At 40.6% G+C, this 21,621-nt stretch overlaps 1 protein-coding gene across 1 annotated transcript in view; it reads right to left on the bottom strand.

Annotated features, from left to right (window-relative positions):
- The window catches only part of FAM13A (family with sequence similarity 13 member A), a 307,599-nt gene that overhangs the window by 71,998 nt on the left and 213,980 nt on the right, over positions 1-21,621 (bottom strand). Inside the window, 2 exon segments of the mRNA NM_001441946.2 lie at positions 1,021-1,062; positions 17,097-17,138. Of these exon segments, the coding sequence (NP_001428875.1) occupies positions 1,021-1,062; positions 17,097-17,138 (84 nt within the window).

Below are 21,621 nucleotides of genomic sequence, written 5' to 3'. Positions count from 1 at the left end.
GAAACCAAGAGGCAAGAACACATCAGTCTTGGTATAATTCTGGAATCTCTTTAAAATTCACACAGAAATAAGAGCGGTCTAACCGGCTCTCTGACTACTTCCTCACCTGACAAAGAAGAGAAAAAAAGTCTCCATTGGGCTCATTAGCTCCAAGTTCATACCGATTACTGTTTCTTCTTACTTTTTTTCTTTTTAGGGCCACACCGGCAGCATATGGAAGTTCCCAGGCTAGGTGTTGAATTGGAGCTGCAGCTGCAGGCCTATGCCACAGCAACAGGAACAGGGGATCCAAGCTGCATCTGCGACCTAACGCCGCTGCTTACAGCCCTGCCAGATCCTTAACCCACTGAAGAGGCCATGGATCAAATCCACATCCTCATGGAACCCCAATATGTTGGGTTCTTAACCCGCTGAGCCACAACAGAAACTCCCCATACTTTCACTTTTAACAGCATCTTCTTTTTTTAAAATTTTATTTTTTTAATTTATTTTTTACTGTTATTTCCCCCAAGAGACTTTTTTTTTCCCCCACTGTACAGCATGGGGACCCAGTTACACACACACGCATACATAATTTTTTCTCCCATTGTCGTGCTAAGTTGTAAGTATCTAGAGACAGTTTTCAGCGCTGCACAGCAGGATCTCATTGTAAATCCATTCCATGAGCAATAGGTTGCATCCATTGACCCCAAACTCCCAATCCCTCTCACTTAATAGCATCTTCTATTGCCAGACACCTCCCAGAGGGCAGAGATTGCTTTGCACATATGAACTGACTCGAACATTATTTTGAGCGAAATAAACAAAGATTTCATGTGTTCAAGTGGTTGAGCTGTCTCCATTCACACATGCACACAGGCTCAAATAGAAACACTTTTTATTTAGCTCCCCCTCTGAATGGTTTTAAAAACCATCACTGGTTGCTTATTCCAATACTACACACCATCAGAATAGAATAGTTTTTTACTGTTTAACGAATGAGGGGCGGTGGGGGGTGGGAGCCCAATCTGGATCACTTACTCTCCAGTCGTTGACACGTTGCTGACTTGAGATACGTGGGCGCTGTGGAAAAGAAGCAAAAGAAAGGAAGTCAGATTAGACCGACAATCAGAGGCGGTGAATCCAGCACCTGAAGCTATCTTGGGCCGAAAGCATCAGCCAGGCCCTGAGCAACCCTCACGAGACATTTAGTTACCCCCGACAGCTGCTCATGTGCACCTGCCTCTAGATTAGAGATGGCCCTGGGTGTTTAGTCCCAAACGGCAATTTTCCCTCCCTTTTAAAGATGTCCGTGATAGATCATTTCAAAAGTGACCCCCGGGAACCGTCCCGACGCCTCACCCTGCGGAAACAGAGTGTGGGGTTTTTCCATTCTTCCCAAATGTTAATGCAGCTCCTGCTGACGGCCTTCCCGCTACCCGCTTCCCCTTCCCCCGCTCTCCCCAGCCCAGGTCCATCTCTCCCCACCCCTGGCTATGGGCTAGAAGCATCTTCCCAAGACGGCTCTGAAGGTACAGCAGGGGCTGTAGGGGACAGAAAAACAAGGAACCAGCAGTTTCCTCAACGACTCTATCGGAGCCACCTTTTCTGCCCAAGGTTCTCATGATGGAAAATACCTCAAGCTCTATAATGTGTTGTCTTGACACCGAATTTATAGCCCTTTTATTGAGCATCTATAAACGTACTTTACATTCCCATTTTCTCCAAAGCCCGAACTGTGTTGATGAAAAACTAGTCAGTTAAAAATAAAAAGGCAGGCCGTATAAAATGAGATGGTACCATCAGAGAACCCTACTTAATTAGATGCTTCAGAATCGGGTCCCTTTGCACACCCTCTCTGTTCATGTGGCCACAGCGAGGGTGGAGGCTGGCAGCTGGTTCGACTGCATCAGTACCACTGCGTTATCACATTCTGCCTTAGAGTGCTTAACTGGCCTTCTAAATCCAGATTCCAAAGTGTCTATGTTTAAAATGAGATTGAAAAAATCTTTAGGGCACGACAAACTACAGTTTCGCCTAATAGATATAATAGGTCTTTCCTTCTACTTCCTTCTCTGTAGAAGAAACCTGAAGAAAATAAAAGCTGTTAATGACCCACAGTGATGGTTGTCTTTCGATCACGCCAGGCATCCTCATTTACACTTTAGAAATTTCAACACAAGAACACGTTGCTTTGGAGTCAACAGGTCCGGCTTTTTTCCCAGGTACATGTCTATCGCATGCCATTCCATTTAGAATCTAAGGGCCTCAAGGGATCGTATGGTATTTCTCAGGTTCTCCCATCACAAGATTTGGCCGAGTGATCAGTTTGGCTCATGATCACCCAGCTCCACCCGCAGCATCCCAGCCAGCCTGGGACTTATTATCCCAAAGTTGATCAACTCACCAGAGAATGTCCTTTACCTACAGCCGTAGCTCTTTGTCATGGCCACACACCAAGCCCAAATCCCTGAAAAACTGCATAAAAGAATGCCACGGGGAGTTCCCATCGTGGCGCAGCGGAAACGAATCTGACTAGGCACCATGAGGTTGTGGGGTTCGATCCCTGGCCTTGCTGAGTGGGCTAAGGATCCCACGTTGCCGTGAGCTGTGGTGTAGGTCGCAGACGTGGCTCGGATCCCAACGTTGCTGTGGCTCTGGCGTAGGCTGGTGACTACAGCTCTGATTAAACTCCTAGCATGGGAATTGCCATATGCTGTGGGTGCGGCCCTAGAAAAGCCAAAAAAAAAAAAAAAAAAAAAAATGCTATGTTCACAAGGGAAACTGATGAGAAAACTCTTCATTAGTAAAGGAATGCTTACCGAGTGCTTGCTATGTTTCAGACACACTGCTAAGTGTTCTTTACACAGATTTTCCCACTCACAGTTTACAGTAACCCTATGACGTAGTACAGTTGTTTTCCTTTCCCTATTCTCAAATGAAGAGGCTAGAGAGGTTAAATAACTCACTCGCAGCCACACAGCCAAGAAGGAGAAGAGCTGGGATACGAGCCAAGAAAGTTGGAGCTTAGAGTCTAAGCTCTTAATCACTACAGTAGACTTTCAACCCATCACTCACTAGAAGAAACACGCATGAGAACCATCTCTGTACTCGGAGGCCTGGCCTTAGGTATTTAACTTTGCTTTTAATTACAACCATTTGTGCCTTACAAAGCCTGCTATTCATAGAGGTTCCCAGGTTACACAACCGACAACTCCTTTGCTGCTTGCTGTCCTCAGCTGGAACAGGCCGTCCCTGATTTTGGCGCTTGGGGGCTCACCCTCTGTAGATTCAACACCGTATAATGAACTCCTGGACTCAACTTCTCCATGCAGTTATACCACCTTGGTTTGGGGAGCAGGGGCCAGTGTGAATAACGACTGGAGGAGAAGCTAGAGGAGGGAAAAGAATATAGATCTGCTAGATACTAAAAACATGCCAAAGACACAGCGGTGTCATCAGGCAATCAGTTTCCGGTACCATCTTAGAAGGAAGAGACCTACTGCCTCTCCTCCCTTCTAACACTTTGACCTGGACTTCGTCTTGCTTATTAAAGGGCACCCGGATATTTTTATGTTCCTTTTAGGGGGTAGGGAGGAGAAGAGGAAGAAAGGTGAGGAAGAGAGAGATGAGGAAATGACAACCAACGGACCAGGTTATGCGATTCCTGACTCTCTAACCAAGTGCTTGAACTCTAATGTGCATCAGAAACACCCAGCATCTTGTGCAAACATAGATTTGGATTCAATGAGTCTAGACCTAGGGAAGGGGAAGCGGAGAGTTCTGCATTTCTAACCAATTCGTCTATGATTCTGATGCTGTCATCTGTGGAAGTCATTGATCAGCAAGGCTCTGAATCCTTGCAACTAAAATTCTTCAAGCCTTCAATGACTTAGACACCACAATTGCTATTTTTAAATACTCTAAGTTATGAAGGTATGGTCTGGAAAACTTATGCTGAGTGAATAAAGGCAATACATCAAAATTTCCCCCAGTGCTTAAAGAAAAATGCCCTGGCAGTCTAAATTAGTCTTCAAGAGCCTTTCTCAGAATGCAAAAATAAGTGAATAAATCAGTAATAAGTCTAAGTAATTAAATCGTATCCATTTTTGTTAATATATTGATCTTGGGTCAAATTTCCAATAAAGTTATGTTTTTTTGTGTGTTTCTTTAACAGTTCTTTGGAATTTTTGGTATTACTTAATGTGTCCATACTTCCATGCTTTTAAGAGAGACTTTTTCTTTTTTTTATTGTCTTTTTGCCTTTTCTAGGGCTGCTCCTGCGGCATATGGAGATCCCCAGGCTATGGGTCTAATCGGAGCCACAGCAACTCGGGATCTGAGCTGCATCTGCAACCTACACCACAGCTCACGGCAATGCCGGATCCTTAACCTACTGAGCAAGGCCAGGGATCAAACCCACAACCTCATGGTTCTTAGTCAGATTCGTTAACTACTGCGCCACGACAGGAACTCCCAACTGACTTTTTCTAAAGAAAGCGTTCAGAGAAGAGAATGTCTTCCACTGGAAATCAGAAAAGAGAAGTTCTGGTCTTGGCTCTGTAGTTAATTAGCTGCAGGCACAGTCAGATTGTTGGTTAGCTTGGTTGCTTTGGGTTGGTTTCTTCGTACAGAAAATGAAAGCCTTGGTTAGTGATCTCTGTTATTTTCTTTAGCTCTGAAAGTTTATAAGACCATCTCAGTTTCAAAGTTTATTGCCCTAAAATTATTACAACAGGTTATAACTGCATATGTAGTTTTATGACAGCATCAGAGTTAGGGCTTATGAGATACCAAAATGGCTTTGGTCAAGTATCTAAGCATCTCCATAGTTCCTGTGGGATGTGCTTAGCAACACATCAGTAACAAGATTTCTACAAATACTTAATGTCAGAAACAGGGACTGTTTCTATTGCTGTAACTTGATTGTGGAGCTAATTCTAAGACACTGATGAAAAGGCAATAATACACCAATAAGTTAAAGTGAAAGATACTGATTTTTTCATCTACACATAATTTGCTTTTTTTAAAATCCCCTGCAGAGGGGGATTTTAAGACCAATGAATTTTTTTCAGAGCCCTTGACTGATGTGCTAAGAAAACGTCTTACTTATGCAATAAGTAGAGTTCATTTCCTAAATGTTGACACAGCAAGTATTCACAACAAGAGAAGCAAGCACATGGGCAGACTCCAGCTTTACGGTCAATTGCATTATCCAAGCCCCCTTAGGTGATGATGCAACTCAATTTCCTTCTGGTACAGTCCTTCAAAACAGATTCTAATCCCACTCTGAAATACATCCTGTGACATAACTAAACATTCTTCATCTTTACTCCTATTAGAGAAACATTTCCGTAAGGTGATTATGCTCAGCCCATCAGCCAATAAAATTTGCATGTGATAAGATGCACAGAATGCCTGTTGACAAGTGATTCTTTAATTAGATCTCTTAATTGGAAATTAGGGAATCTTTCAAATCTACTGAAACCAGACATCTTGAAAAAGCACGTGTTCTCTTTTTCTATCTGTTCTCTTTGCCGTGCTGTATAGATTCCTGTCTGGAAAATACCGTCTTAATAGGAATCATTAGGTCTGATGGCATTACCTTCATTCTCTAGAAAATCATATTTACGTTTTATTCATTTTTTAAATGAGTGAGGACTTAAAAGACAATTATGTGATGTTTGTTTAGGTCTAGGGGTGAAGATCCTGTAACTAATCATTAAAACAGAACAAAACCTTTAATTTGTCTAGTTAATGGGATATGGGTTTTTTTGTTTGTTTGTTTTTTTGGTCTTTTTGCCTTTTCTGGAGCTGCTCCCTCGGCATATGGAGGTTCCCAGGGTAGGGGTCCAATCGGAGCTGTAGCCGCCGGCCTATACCACTGCCACAGCAACGCAGGATCTGAAATACATCTGTGACCTACACCACAGCTCACAGCAACGCTGGATCCTTAATCCACTGAGTGGTGCCAGGGACCGAACCTGCAACCTCATGGTTCCTAGTCGGATTCGTTAACCACTGTGCCACGACAGGAACTCTGGGATATGGTATTTTTGCATCATCTAAAAACACTAAAAGTTGATATGCAGGGTTAATATTATGACTACATTTTTTCCTTGTAACTGCATAATGAATTTCTAAATTAAAATACTTCCATGGGAATTTCTTGGTGGCCTGGCTGTCAAAGGATCCGGCATTGTCACTGCTGTGGCATGGTTTCCATCCCTGGCTCGGGAACTTCCTCATGCCATGGGTGCGGCCACAGATATATTTTCCATGATTTTAGTTCAGCTCTCCATAGCATCACATATTAAAATACATATACTCCATCCTCAATATTTATTCATTGTGCTTTAACTTTTTGTTATGATTATCATATGCAGAGATTTATAGGTATTAATTTGTGGTGGTGTTATAGACAATTTGGATTACATTTTGTCTTATATTATATACTATGCATATACACAGAACATAGACTGAAAACATATTACATGGATGTGACTCAGTAGGAGGAAAATATTTATCCTTGCATGTTTTTAATGAAACTCACATTCTATTCCTTTAGATATTAGGACTGTCGGGAAGAAAATAAACTTATTCTTCATTCCTATATCTTGATATTCTATCAAATATTTTCTAACAAATGGAGCCCATCAAAATACCAAAATACCTTTCATAAGCTTCTTTCAGGCCCTGATTATACTAGAGTTTTCAGTTTTAGATATGTGGCACATTTTACGTAAAAAGAAATGCAGAGTTTTTTTTTTCTATTTTGGGGACTAAGGTCTTTACAAAGCAAAATTAAGAAAGGAAACAGAGAGGTCACTATATATTCCATACTACTTGCAGATGAGGAAACAGAGGTTCTGAGAGGCTTAGTATCTCACTCAAGTTTATAAAACTCTGATGTCTAGCTCATGCAGCCCATGGCTTCATCCAGACTATGTCCTTAATAAAAAAAATAGTCCTTATTCTGCTATTCACATAAATCTTTGGCTACACATCTATGTAATGTCTTAGAATTAGATTACCAAAAGTACTTTTTTGGATTCAAATGAAATTTTCTCAAAATTTATGCATTCCAGATAACTTTATTTCATCTCTATTTTCATGTTTATTATGATAAAATTGCTTGAAGTTTTACATAATCTTTTAAAAACAAATATATCCTTCACAGCAAACTTCACTTCTGATTATTAGTTTGTTCAATTTTTTCTTAAATTTACCAGCAGTTTTCTATTTTATTCTTTTCATTTTTACTCTCAAAGACCATGTTGCTGGATTCAAATATCAGTTCTGCTCTTTTTATGTTTTCTTTTGCTATTAAATCCTTTTAGGTTTCCAAGAGGTTACTTTTCTTCCCTCTTATACCTTTTTATTTTGAATGCGTGGTTTATTTATTTTGAACCTTTTCAAGAAGGTACAGTTACTTCTTAAAAAGAGCGTAGATCTCATTCTACAAATTTTGATATGTACTTTTTTTCCTTTTTATTCCACATAGCCTGTACTTGAAGTTTTTATTTCCTATTTGAATTTCTTCCTCCCTTTAGGAGAGTTTTCACTGGTGGATCAGAAATTTTTTGTTATTAATTACAAATGTAACTGTTGATATTTCTATTCTTCAAGAACTCTTATTAGAGACAGCTGAGTAATTTTTTAGAAAGTAACAGGAATGCTTAAGCCCTATTTATAGGTTGCAAAGTTTAGTATATATGATGTGCCCTCATTTTAAATCTTACTAATTTTATCAAATATTTATAAAGTTTGTTTTATGGACATAGAGTGATAAATGATTCATATGTCAAATGCTTGTATGTTTATTCCTGTTACAAGTTTAAAAATTTATATGATTTGATGCAATCTTAAACATGCATATTATTTATAACCTTCATATTTTTAGTATGGATTTTACCTAATAGTCAGTCTAGGTTTGTCCTGTTTAACGGACTTGGCTTTGAACTTTGCTCTGGTGTTGATATTGCTATTTCTGCTTTCCTTCTGTTCACATTCAGAGATAAATCTTACATTATTAACCCTCTGTGCCAAAGGTTATATTATTAACTTATTATATAATTCCTATATTATTAATCTTATATTATTAACCTTGTTTTTGCTCAAAAGAGCAAAACAGTTCCAGCAGTCATTTTTAAAAAATTACCTTTAGCTTTTACCAAAAGATTTAATCCATTTATACTTTTTGTCATAGCTGATAGATTTGTTTCAGTTTTGTGTTTCTGCTTTATGTTTTCTAATTTGGGAGTTTCCTGTTCCTTTGATTTCTGTCTTTTCTCTTGTGTGGTGATTTGAGACGGAGGAGCCCTATGCACAATTCTACCAGTTGTTGCTTCTCATACCCACTCCTATCTAATTATTAAAACTGAAACAAAACCCTCAAAAATGAACCCCCCAAAAAACCCAAGCCCTGAAACTCTTGACTCTTGCTTCTATTCTCCTGTGTTTTATGCAAGATAATACATTTCCATTGGTATGGTTTTCTCCCTAGAATCATAATTTTCAGGTTGGCTTTCCGACCTCTGACCGTCATACCTAACGTTATTTTCCTCATAGTTTTTTATCCTTTCCTTCTTCATTTTGAAAGATTGTTTCAAGTTTCTCTCTCAATATATGCTTGATTTATTTTAAATAATTTCTGCTCTTTACTGCTTTCCAAAATTTTAAAAATCTTTGTAAATACATTTCTAGGCCCTTTCTCCCTCATTTCAGCTGTTCTTCTGTGTCCCGGCCTTTTAATTGCAACCTTTATTCTCCACTTACAGGTTCCTACTCAAATTGCAAAGAGGTTGGTTATGTCCTTGAGCACTTTGGGAGAAAAATAGCAATATTACTTCTCAAGTTTTCCTCTGAATCATATAAAAAACGGTTCTCTGAAATCTGTTTCTACTCTGAGTCCTTAGCGCAAGGCACCCTTTCCCTTAGTTTGTAATTTCTCTTCATAGGTCCCAGATAGTTCTTTGTGTTTAGTGAGTGGTTGGGTTCGTAAGGGGAAACAATCAACAGGCAGAGCCATTATCCAAACCCTGGCTAGGTAGACAGTTCTGAGTTTATTTCATCGTCCCTTGGCTGTGGGCAGATGTCCCCTCCTGGATTTAGGCTTTAAAAACCAGGATACGGGTCTGCCCTCAAACAATCTACAACGCATACTTGAGTGGACTTGCTGCTTGGTCCAATTTTACGATGAAACTGGAGAATCAGAAACAACCTGCAGTTTGTCTCTGTGCAGTGTACACTTGAAAGCATGCATTCAATCCAATAAGCTTTTTGCCTTTATCCCTTTCTCAAATGCTTTTGTTAGGTAACTGAGCATCCCAGGGGCTGTGCCCCCTCTTTGTTGTCTTATATATTTAATGTACTAGTCTCTCAGTGGGAGGTGAAAAACAATGCATGACTCAGTTCTGGATGGTTCAGAAAATAGGTCTGCTCAGTTGGGGGAATGGGAATGTCACTTGCTTTTCTGGTCAGTGCAGTAGACATTGGAAGGAATCCAAGTCTTTTTTTTTTTTTTTTTTTTTTTGCCTTCCTTGTCTCTTTGTGGTCACTGTATTGTTGAGATGAGAGAACATGAAGCCTGCAAAGCAAAAATGTTTCTCAGATTTTCCCCATTGATGATGTGACCTTAACGGAGTTTTCTTCTTTATCACTGGTATAAAACTGTATCTAGTGTTTCTTTTACCATATCATTACAATTTAAATGGGAAGGTAGGACTAGTTCTATCAGGGAAAGATAGTCTGCTACTTGTTTGACCTAGAGGTTTATGTTTTATTAAAATCTTAAGTTCTCTCTCTCTCTCTTTTTTTTCTTTTTTAAGGCTGCATCTGTGGCATATGGAAATTGAATATATAGGTTGAAGCAGAGCTGCAGCTGCCAGCCTATGCCACAGCCATGGCAATGCCAGATCCAAGCCACATCTGTGACCTATGCAGCAGCTTGCAGCAACACCGGATTCTTACCCCAGTGAGTGAGGCTAGGGATCTGACCTGCATCCTCATGGATACCAGTTGGGTTCTTAACCCGTTGAGCCACAATGGGAACTCCTAAAATCTTCAGTTCTTATAAACAGAAATCGATAGGGAGGCAGGGAGATGGAAAATTGAGGCACAAGAGCTCTAGAGAGAATGGCTACGAAGACATCATTTTCTACCAGTAAATTTTTCTTTTGCTTTTTCATGCTAAGAGAAGATACGAAAAGAAGTATAAAAATATAAAAATTACATATAATTTATCTTTCTCAGTATAGCCTAAATATATATCTAATATTTTAATTAACATTGATAGCATTACACCTGGAACCTGTACTTAACTCTTACTATGCAAGAACTAGGACTAACGATTCTCAGATGTCAAGAACTCAGGATCGAATCCCCAAAGAAAGATCTGGTCAACAGTAGCAAAATTTATAATCATTCTAGTAAAGCCAATAACCATTCAGTATAAAATTATACTATTGGTCTGGTTCACTCATTTTCAGTGAGGGGTGTCCCTCCAAACCTCCTACGACACCTTTCCCTGAATTTTTTTTTTACCTTGGTAAAATACACACAATATAAGATTTACCATCTTAATCTCAACCATTTTTAAGTCTACACCCAACGGCATTAAGCACATTCACACTGGTGTGCTGCCACCACCATCATCTATCTTCACAACTCTTTCCATCTCACAACTGAAACTCCATATTCACTGCATGAGAACTGCCAGTTCTCCCCCCAACCCTGAGCCCATGCGACCACCCTTCCATGTGATGTCTCTATGAGTCTGACTGCATTAGGTACCTCCTATAAGTGGAATAATACAGTATTTGTCTTTCTGTTTTTGGCTTATTTCACTTAATACAGATGTCCTCACGATGCAGCCATGTTGTGTCTATGTCAAAAGCTCCTTCCTTTTTAGAGGCTAAGTAATACTGAACTGTATTTAAAAGCGAAATGCCTACTCCACTGTGTGTATCTACTGTATTTTGTTTTTTCCATTCATCCACTGATAGACCTCTGGATTGATCCTACTTTGTGGCTCTTGTGAATAACACTGCTGTTACGAACCTGAGTGCAAGGACCTCTTTGGGGCCCTGCTTTCAGTACTTTTGAATATATCCCCAGAAATGGAATTCTTGGATCAGAGAGTAAGTCTGAGTTTAATTGTTTTGAGAAACTGCCATTACTATTTTCCCTAGCGGCTTCACCATTTCTATTTTATTATTTATTTATCTGCTTTTGTTTTTTTGGTCTTTTTGCCTTTTCTAGGGCCACTCCCGTGGCATATGGAGGTTCCCAGACTAGGGGTCGAATCGGAGCTGTAGCCACCGGCCTATGCCAGAGCCACAGCAATGCGGGATCCGAGCCGTGTCTGCGACCTACACCACAGCTCACAGCATCACCGGATCCTCAACCTACTGAGCAAGGACAGGGATTGAACTCGCAACCTCATGGTTCCTAGTTGGATTCGTTAACCACTGCGCCAAGATGGGAACTCCACCATTTTTACATTTCAGCCAGGAATGCACAAGTGTTTCACTATCTTGTCATCTTTGCCAATACTTATTATTTTCTGCCTTTTTTTTTTTTTTTGTACAGCATCCATCCTAATGAGTATGAGGTGGTATCTTACTATAGTTTTGATTTGCATTTCCTTGATGGTTAGTTATGTTGAACATCTTTTCATTGCATATGTTCTTTGGAGAAAAACCTACTCAAGTCTTTGCACATTTTTAAATTGGGTTGTTTTTTTTTGTTGAGTTTTAGGAGTTCCCTCTCTGTTCTAAGTATAATCCCTTATCCGATATATGGGTTGTAAATATTTCCCCCTATTTTGTGAATTATCTTTTTACTCTGTTGATAATGTCTTTTTTGATTCAAAAAAATTAAATAAAATTTTAAGAAGTCCAATTTACCTGTTTTATCCTGTTTCCTATGCCTTTGACGTCATACGTAAGAAATCACAACCCAATTGAATGTCATGTGCCTTTTGCCCAATGTTTTTTTTTCCTTTTTCTTTTCTTTCCCTCCCTCCCTTCTTCTTTCTTTCCTCCCTTTCTGACCCTCTTGCGACATGGGGAACTTCTCAGGTTAGAGGTTGAACTGGAGCTGCAGCTGTAGGCCTACATACACCACAGCCACGGCAATACCGGAACCAAGCCACATCTTTGACCTGTTATTTGCAGCTTGTAGCAATTCCAGATCCTTAACCCAATGAGCAATGCCAGGGACCGAACCCCATCCTCACAGAGACAACACTGGGTCCTTAACCTACTGAACCACAACAAGAACTCCTTTTTGAAAATATGAACACCCAGTCCACTTGAAACTCAGTATCTTGGCTAGTGAGACCCAGGCATCTTTAATAAGCTCCATGTACTTCATAACATAAAAATAGTATTATTAAAAACCAGAAAATAAGCCATATTGACAAGAATGTAGAGAAGCTGGACACTTGTGCATTTCTAGTAGACATGTACTTAAAAATGATTTTAACCCATATATTTTATAACAATTGAAAAATAATTAAAAACGGCAAACTTTATTTTATTTGTATTTATCACCACCCACCACCAAAAAAGAAAAAAAAAAAAAAGCTACACAAGCAGAGGTGGAGTTTAGAAATATCGTTCTATTTACAAGGAGATCCTGCTGAGTAGCATTGAGAACTATGTCTAGATACTCATACTGCAACAGAACAAAGGGTGGGGAAAAAAATGTATAAATGTAAGAGTAACTTGGTACTCATGCTGTACAGTGGAAAAAAATTAAAATAATAAAACAAGAAAAAAAAAAGAAATACCATTCTCGTCTAAAAGGATAAGGAAAAAAATTTTAAATACATAATAATCTGTGCCTAAAGACACCCAAAATATCTAGTGACGTTATCATCTTGGGGAAAACAAAAACAAAAACAAATAGATAATTAAATAAACATCCTGTCTGTTTGTTCTGCTTTTTTCGTCAGTAGCCTGAAACAGGTTTGCAAACAAATGCAGTGTGTGATGTGACACATTTCTCCATACTATCACATCTGATAATAAGAGCTTTTTACCTCAAAATGATAATTTAGAGAACATACATTATGCCTAAGGAGAAAAATCATTAAAATTTAATTAATATTACCAAAAAAAAAATACAAAACATACAAACTTCTAGCACGAGTTGTTTGGAAAGGTAATCTCCCCAAAGCTATCTAAAGATGGGATAGCAGGGATTTTTCTACGTATCAAGACAGGAGTGGTATGACTAGATTCCATGTCTATTTAAATCTGAAGTTACTGAAAGCTAACTTTTTTGCTTCAACATAAATTCTGCAGTTAAAAGATTTTCATAATGGAGTTCCCGTCTTGGCACAGCAGAAAGAAATCCATAAGGTCGTGGGTTCGATCCCTGGCCTCGCTCAGTGGGTTAAGGATCTGGCATTGCCCTGAGCTGTGGTGTAGGTTGCAGACTTGGCTCAGATCTGCCGTTGCTGTGGCTGTGGTGTAGGCTGGCAGCAACAGCTCCGATCTGACCCCCAGCCTGGGAACCTCCATGTGCCATGGGCGCAGTCCTAAAAAGACAAAAAAAAAAAAAAAGAAAGAAAAAAAATCATAAAATTGATTCTTCTTAGATTCTAGAAATAAGAAAATGAACAAAATCCTAAAGAATGCGTTTGTGCACCATACAGCTAATTTAGAAGTAAATCTAACTGATGTTACTGATTTAGGAAAAGCAGAAAACATATGAAATACTGCAACTGACTTTAAGCAGTTCCAAATCTGCTACAATAGTGATGTAGCTTCAATTTGCACCATGGACATTGAAACTAGGGCTGAAACTGATAAAGACTGTTCATCTCAGGGGCACAGTGAAGCACAAAATGAGAAGGGGAAAGCAGAGGAGGCTTAGGGCGGATGACAAGTGTTGGGAAGCGAGGAGCCACCTCTAGAGGCCAGGTGAGCTGTTCAGAGCCCAGTGAGTAAGACTGGTTACAGGTACGTAGCCCTAAGCGCACATTCAGAATTTTCATGACGCACAGGCAAAGACAGGCTCTCGGTGCACAAGCGCTACATGTGACCCAGGGATTTGGAAAGATGCAGGAATTCAGGGATCGAGGACAGACGGGAGGGAGGAGGACAGGACCTGATATTGGCCGTAAGGAGGGGCGTGTAGAGAGATGGGAGCAGGTAGAAGAGGAGGGCTAGACGGAGATCCGGAACCGAGTCCCGGGGGAAGTAAACACCGCCACCAAAACCTGGGCTTGCAGCCATTTCAGACCAACAGAAACAGAATGAGCGACAAATCCCAACCAGATGTGATGGATGCCAGGCCAAAGAATTCAGACAATAAGAGGCCGAGGGTGGCACGGAGGAACGCCTACCAGCAGGCTGCTTTCACGCTAATCTGAGCAACTGGGGGAGGGCTCCTTTTCTGGGCTTCCAGCCTAGACTATGAAAGAGGCCAGGGTCTGGGCATCTGTGCCAGGGGCGTTCTTCACCTGAAGTGTCTTGGTTCACGGTTATTCCGTGGCAGTCAGGCTAATGGCTTGGCATCACCTGTCCTTCCCTTTCGCTTCTCTCATCAGTTCAGCAGGGGGGATAATCTCGAATGAGCACCTGGGGAGCAAGGACACCTACTGTTTGAGCCACCGCAGCTGCAATAAACTTGACACCTGGGATGGTGGCAGGTACAGAATGGTCGCTACTATTTCTTTCTCAAGACGACAGTATTAATTTAGGTAATTACAAAACTTATCACCCTCTAAAATGTAATTATGTGTTCTTGAGGACTGACTTACGATGTATAAGCCCACTTTCCCCATCTGCTTCTTACACTTATTTTATTTTTATTTTTGTGGCCACACCTGTGGCATAAGGACGTTCTCAGGCTAGGGGATGAATCAGAGCTGCAGCTGAGGCCTACACCACAGCCACACCAACAATGGATCTGAGCCTATCTGTGACCTACACCTCAGCTTCGGGCAACGCTGGATCCTTAATCCACTGAGTGAGATCAGGGATCAAACCCGCATCCTCACAGAGACCATGTTGGGTCCTTCACCCTCTGAGTCACAGCAGGAACTCCCCCATCTGCTATGTATGTATGTATTTACTTATTGTCTTTTCTGGGGCTGCTCCCGCGGCATATGGAGGTTTCCAGGCTAGGGATCGAATTGGAGCTGTAGCCACCAGAACCACAGCAACACGGGATTCTGAGCCGCATCTGCAACCTACACCACAGCTCACGGCAACGCCAGATCCTTAACCCAGTGAGCAAGGGCAGGGGCCAAACCCGCAACCTCATGGTTCCTAGTCGGATTCGTTAACCACTGCACCACAACGGGAACTCCCCCACCTGTTTTTTTAAGACAGTGGTTAAAAAAATGAAATCCAACGCTATGTAAAATACAGACTGATGTTACAGAGAGTAAGCGACGTAAGACATTCGGAGAAGAGTTCTCATTAGCTGCCACAATCTGGTCCTGCAGTCTTCTGCACTGTGTAAAACTTAATTTCCATGAATAGATGACAATCACCTGTTTGAGATTACTGTGGGTATTTACACAACGAATACCAGAGTCACCGTGTACTCAGCAACAAACTCCTCATGTGTTTACAGTAATTGCACAGTTGAGATGGCCTATGAACCAGAAAATGCTGATGTGGTTGGCAGGAGAGCAGGCTGAATCAAATGGACCACCGTGTTGTCTCAAACTGAAACCGCCAATGTTCCCTCTCTCGCCACAAAGTGATTATGCAACGAGCTTCAAGTCACCAAAGGGCAGAACACCACTGCACAGCAGTTACTTGGCCAGACCTGACGTTGTAGGACACACTTCTGAACTATGGGGCTTGCATTAAAGTCTAAATCTAACCCGGACAGCACTGCAACAAATCACACGCACAAACAAACAAAACATGTATCTCGTATCCTGATGCGGCTTTTTAAAAAGCAGAATTCCAAGTCGAGGAAAGGTAAAAAACAAAACCACACAAGACACCTCCGCAGAGGAAACCTGAAGTTAGATGATCGTATTATTTTCAAGTATATTTTCTAAGCCTTTGAAGTGGGAAGGCAGTGAGGAAAGAGATGCAGTAAGAAAGACCTGTCTCTGGGTTATTACCTAAGTGGGGTGGTTCAGGGAAAAAAATCGCATCAATACGATAACTTTTTAGTCTGGAGGGAAGTGATTACATCTAATAGCTACTTTGAACCTGTTTTAATAGTTGTCATTCCGGCTTTATAGACTTCAGGGCATCGTCCTGAACTCCAGGAACTTGCTAGATAGGAGGTTCACACGCCACTACGATATAGGAAAGGATCTAATCTACCCAAGACTTCTTCAGTAGTGAGCTCTGTGTTCAGTCCTTCCCACCTGCATGTACAAGGAGAACCGAGATTTTTATTTTTTTTAAATTTATTTTATTTTATTTTTAAGGGCCACACCCGTGATATATGGAAGTTCCCAGGCTAGGGCTCAAATCGGAGCTGTAGCTGCCAGCCTACACCACAGCCACAGCAGCGCAGGATCCGAGGCACATCTGCAAATGACATCACTACTCGAGGCAATGCCAGATCCTTAAACACGGAGCGAGGCCAGGGATTGAACCCAAGTCACGGATACCAGTTGGGATCATTACCTCTGAGCCATGAAGGGCACTCTGAGATGTTTAAGTTTTCAATGTATTTTATTTCATTTTGTTCTTTTTTTGGCTGCATCTTCCACATGGGGAAGTTCTGGGGCCAGGTATCGAACCCACAGCCCAGCAGCAACTCAAGCCACGGCAGTTAACAATGCTGGATTCTTAACCCACTGCACCATCAGGGCAACGCGGAGATTTTTAAATTTAGGTGACAGCCTAATCATCAGGCAGTTTTTGAAATTAAAATGTCAACCTTGATACCTCTGAATTTAAAACCAAAGATTGTAGTCTTTTCAACTATATTAAATTTTAAGATTTCTTAAACACAAGAGAAGAAAAACATAGCATGAACTTTATGGTGAGGGATTCCGATGAGCTTAGTTTGCCACAATAGAGAATATTCTATCGAAAAGCATTAACGTGGGCAAATAAACTCCAAGAAGCCTTAACCCTCCTCCAGTCCCTACAACAGACCAATAAAAATCAAATAAATACCTCAAATAGAAAGGTGACATCGGTCTTTCATCTTCCTGTGAACTAAAAAGAAAATAAAATTTGTATTAATTTCGATTAATGTCAGAACATGTCAATTTTACTAAAACTCTGTCCCACCTATCACTAATTTTGTTTCAATACATTAGAGCTCATCTCATCACGGATTAAAAACAGTAAAATACACTCTACCTTGGACCTAGCCAAGGTCAAGTACTTCTTCCAGGGAGACGGTCAAGAGAGGTTTCTTTCAAGAGTAGCCCAGGGCAAAAGCAATTCACATCCCATTTTCAAGAGGAAGGATTTTACCACCTTATTCCAGAAGCCCAATCCAAGTATTCATATATTGCACATAAACTCTTAAAATGATTACATACTCAATGATCTCAATGAAGCTCATTACAGCTTATTAACATGATGATGAAAGTAAGACACAGCCAACAACATTTCCCTGCTAAGTGGAAGCCACTTCAGGAATGACTCCCTAGCAATGAAAAAGCACATCACAAAGAACACTCAGGCTCTCTGCCTTCTGTAGTTACGCAGTGTTAACGAGGGTAGGTAACATGGCAGGACATACATGAAATTATAAAAAGAACTTAGGTTCCTCAAACAACACAGAAGCAGTATGAAGCTTGATACAAAAGCAATCAATTAAAATATAAAATATAACTGTAGGAAAATATTTTTCCCTTCTTTAACATGTTTATTTTTTCCCTAATAAATGAACTCAAAAACAAAGAATGAGTCTCACCCCTTTAGTGTCTATTGGAATGGTCTCTGAACTTTCTTGATTACACACACATATAAAATTTGCTTTTAAGCGGCCACTCCCCTTAATGTATGACTAAGTAGCCCTTCATGTTAATTATGTACATCATTAAACAGATTCAAGCAGAAATGAAAAGTATTAGATAAAATGAGGAAACTCATATTTTCTTTGTGTACCTCTGTGGTAGACCACAGGCATCGCTGATAAAAAGAGGAAAGTTTGCTTCAAGTGACAATATTATTCTGGCCATCACCCCAAATCTTACAGGTAATAGTGTAACACACACACACACACACACAGACACACACACAGACACACAAAGTCTGTCTTGGAAGTAGAAGAGGTCTCAACATTTTAGTTGAAAGATGGCACATAAAATTTGAAACACTATTTTTCAGTCTCTCATGATTTTGGTTTCCAATTTCAGCCTCACTTAGCCGTTCTACTGCTTATGTTGCCTAAGATTTTAAGGTTTGTAGTTGACAGTGCCAATTCTTCCCAAGTGAAGGTTAAGCGATAGCTGAGCTTTATTGTTGACTCTGATGTTGATGGGCCGAGCGCAACGCTTGACCAGTTACAGGTGCTAACACCTGGGAAACGTGCAGGTGTCTTGGGAGACATTACAGGAGCAGCGACTACTTTAAGCCAAAGGGCTTACACAGTGACACAAGGGGCTTACACACTGACTTCAACATAGTCCTTAAAAACACCTAGCAAGTTACAAAAATCTTAGAATTGGGTTTGTTTCCTCATCAAGGTTTTGGTGTCAAAAAGTACCAAGTATGAATCACAACGCAAAAAGGCGGCAACAAAAAAACCTATACTAATATTATTATAGGAAAATTGCCTCCATGTGCTATAAAATGTGCACTGTACTAAAAGCTTTTTTTTGCCTAGAATAGATCCTTAACTCTGACATGCAACGCATTATAATCAAAATGAACACAGGTACTTTCATGAACATTCAATTCGCCATACAACTGGTTTTCTTAGAATTTAGAAGGGCTTGGGGGGATTTGCTGCTATAGATTTCTGACTCCAGCTATGCACGTGCTTTGGCTAAGACTTTTTTGTCTGTGCATGAAACCTTCCTTGTAGGCTACAGAGTATCAAAAATCAGTCTGTTCTTGCTTTACACTCTCTTTCTCACGCACGTTTATTCATCAGCTGGGTACTTTCAGGTCCTTGACATTCATGATCTCGTGTAACCCTATGGGTACCTGCCCCTCACTTGAGAACAGCAGGCTCAGGGCGGACACATAACTTATCCAGGTCACGTGGCTAGTGATGTGCTAACTGCCATAGTCCAAGTTACTCCACTTTTGCGGTTCGCTGCCTTGCCTTCAATGTCCAAATATGGTAGATGAAACAGTCCTCATTCCAGCAGCCCTTAATAAGATCTTGTGGGCTCTATAAGCTCCACGTCATGCTTCTGATTAGAGCAGCTCCACAGTGACCTTAGTCAAAGTCCATTCACAATGCCGTATGCCTGAGAGTGATTAATTTATTACAATGGACCGGCACTATGTTAAGAATATCTCTTGACAGAAACACCAGTTATGATCACAAGTAAATATTTTTCAGGCTGCATTTGCACAAAGTACATTTGTCAACGAAAGACAAAATCGGAAATCCTTAAGTTGGATATGTCCCTGAATTTTGAGCAGGTTTAGGTGTTCCCCCAAAGAAAATGTAAATCCTGAAATTTAAATAAAATGCAACAGGCTCAGTATTAGATTTTACTTCGTCAGTGGCTGTCCACAGGGCAGCAATTTGTGCCTGGTACCCAAGAAGACCAACATAAATGGAAAAGAAAATGAGGATGAATCATTAATTTTGATAATTAGCATATTTCTTTTGGCCCTTTCCTAAAAGTATTTTTCCCTGAGGTTTAGTAATATCATCTTGACAACAGGATAAATTCTGAGACAACCAAAGCATTGATTTCAAATTGATTAGCTCAGTTAATTCTAAAAATCCATTTCACACACTGCTTTTAAGGACACTTTAAAGGAAAAACGGCCAAGGATGATTCCTCCAAACAGAATGGAGAAAATAAACTTTCCCATAAAATTCACACACCCGAATGCAAAACATTTTTAACAATCACCATGTCTACGTGTGCAAAAGGAATACTGGACTATCGTTACATGCCCCCAAACAGCTATTTATAGAAGTTACTTACACCTGTTTCTAGCTTTACGTCCATCTCAGGCATCTCCAATGCTATTAACGGAGTCATAATTTTCTTGCCTACATTTTAAATGGCGAATTCATTCAGATGCATTTCCAAGTTTCAAAAGGAAGCTCATGTCCCGAGAAAGAGACACGGGGTGTGTGTCATGAAATGAAACCAACGACAAACGGTAGTGACTTGGCATTCATTCACTTTCCTCCCTGGTTACTAGAATGAGCCCCATGTTTTAATCATTTCCTGTTTGCTGACCCTGAATCACAGTCAAGCTTAAGTAGCCAATGAGTTGGCTTTTTTTTTTTTTTTAAAGTTCAAATCCATTGAGAGATTTGGGCAATCACCTCATGTATTGGGTGTTTAATATTCTCAGACCTGTGGCCTTATGGTCTCTCAAAACTGCTGGTGGTGGAAGAACATTTATGCAAAGACCCAATAGCAGCCTGAATCTAAGAGGCTACAGTTGAGAAGCCAGGTAACAAAGGTGTGAGGGTTCGGGGGCATCCAGCTTATTTGTTTATGCGGCTCAACACTGATAAATGCATCTCAATGGATGACACCTCCACTTACAATCTCTTTATGAGCTGTGCTCATTTCTAAAGGGAAGCCACAGAAGGCAATGCCTGTCGATTTAATCACACAGCAAGCTAACTGAAATCAGAAGAGCATGGCATTTTCTCTGTCTAAGAAAAACCAAATACTGTTGGGAGACGTCCCAGAGTGAGGTATTCAGAACGGACCCTCAATTACTGGATCAAACCACCAGTCCCGCCCAATTCCCTTTTGAACCACCCTGATACATGGTCCAATGAGTCCAACTTTCTAATTGGTTAATGTGGCTGGCTACCCCCCAGTGAACACAATCTGCATATTTAGCTACACACTTTTTTTTTTTTGGTCTTTTTGCCATTTCTTGGGCCAGCTCCCGCAGCATATGGAGGTTCCCAGGCTAGGGGTCGAATCAGAGCTGTAGACTCTGGCCTACACCACAGCCACAGCAACACGGGATCCGAGCCGTGTCTGCAACCTACACCACAGCTCACGGCAGCACTGGATCCTTAACCCACTGAGCAAGGCCAGGGATCGAACTTGCAACCTCATGGTTCCTAGTCGGATTCATTAACCACTAAGCCATGACAGGAACTCCTAGCTACACACTTTTAACTACATTTTACAGCGATCTGAGAGAGAAGAGCTAGTTTGTAAGTGTTCTTGGGTACCAAAAAGTACAGCAAAATGGGTAAATGCCAAGGATTTGGTTCCATTTGTTGGAAAAAAACTAGAAAAACCATCTCTTGGTGGTGAGAAAAGCACAAAGAGCAAAGGTGGGAGAGAGAGAGAGAGAGGGAGGGACAAGGGAAAGGACAAAATGAAAAGAATTAAGTAAACATTTTTTCTGGAACTCAGATTTTTCCCTCGTGCTGCAACAGCAGGTGTTAAGAAGAAGAATTTTCTTAGGTGAGTTTTCTTCAAGAATGATGAGATGAGCGAAATTCGCGCCTTCCCTTTCCTTCCTTCCTCTGCAAAATATAAAGAGCCACCACCCTTGAGCATTTTCAGTTATC

This window comes from Sus scrofa, chromosome 8 (assembly GCF_054392235.1).
Source record: "Sus scrofa isolate SSC_HxYL_T2T_F1_AM1 chromosome 8, Sscrofa_HxYL_maternal_Yorkshire_Landrace_v2.0, whole genome shotgun sequence".
In the NCBI taxonomy this organism is placed as follows: Eukaryota; Metazoa; Chordata; class Mammalia; order Artiodactyla; family Suidae; genus Sus; species Sus scrofa.
This window is presented reverse-complemented; position numbering and strand designations above follow the sequence as displayed.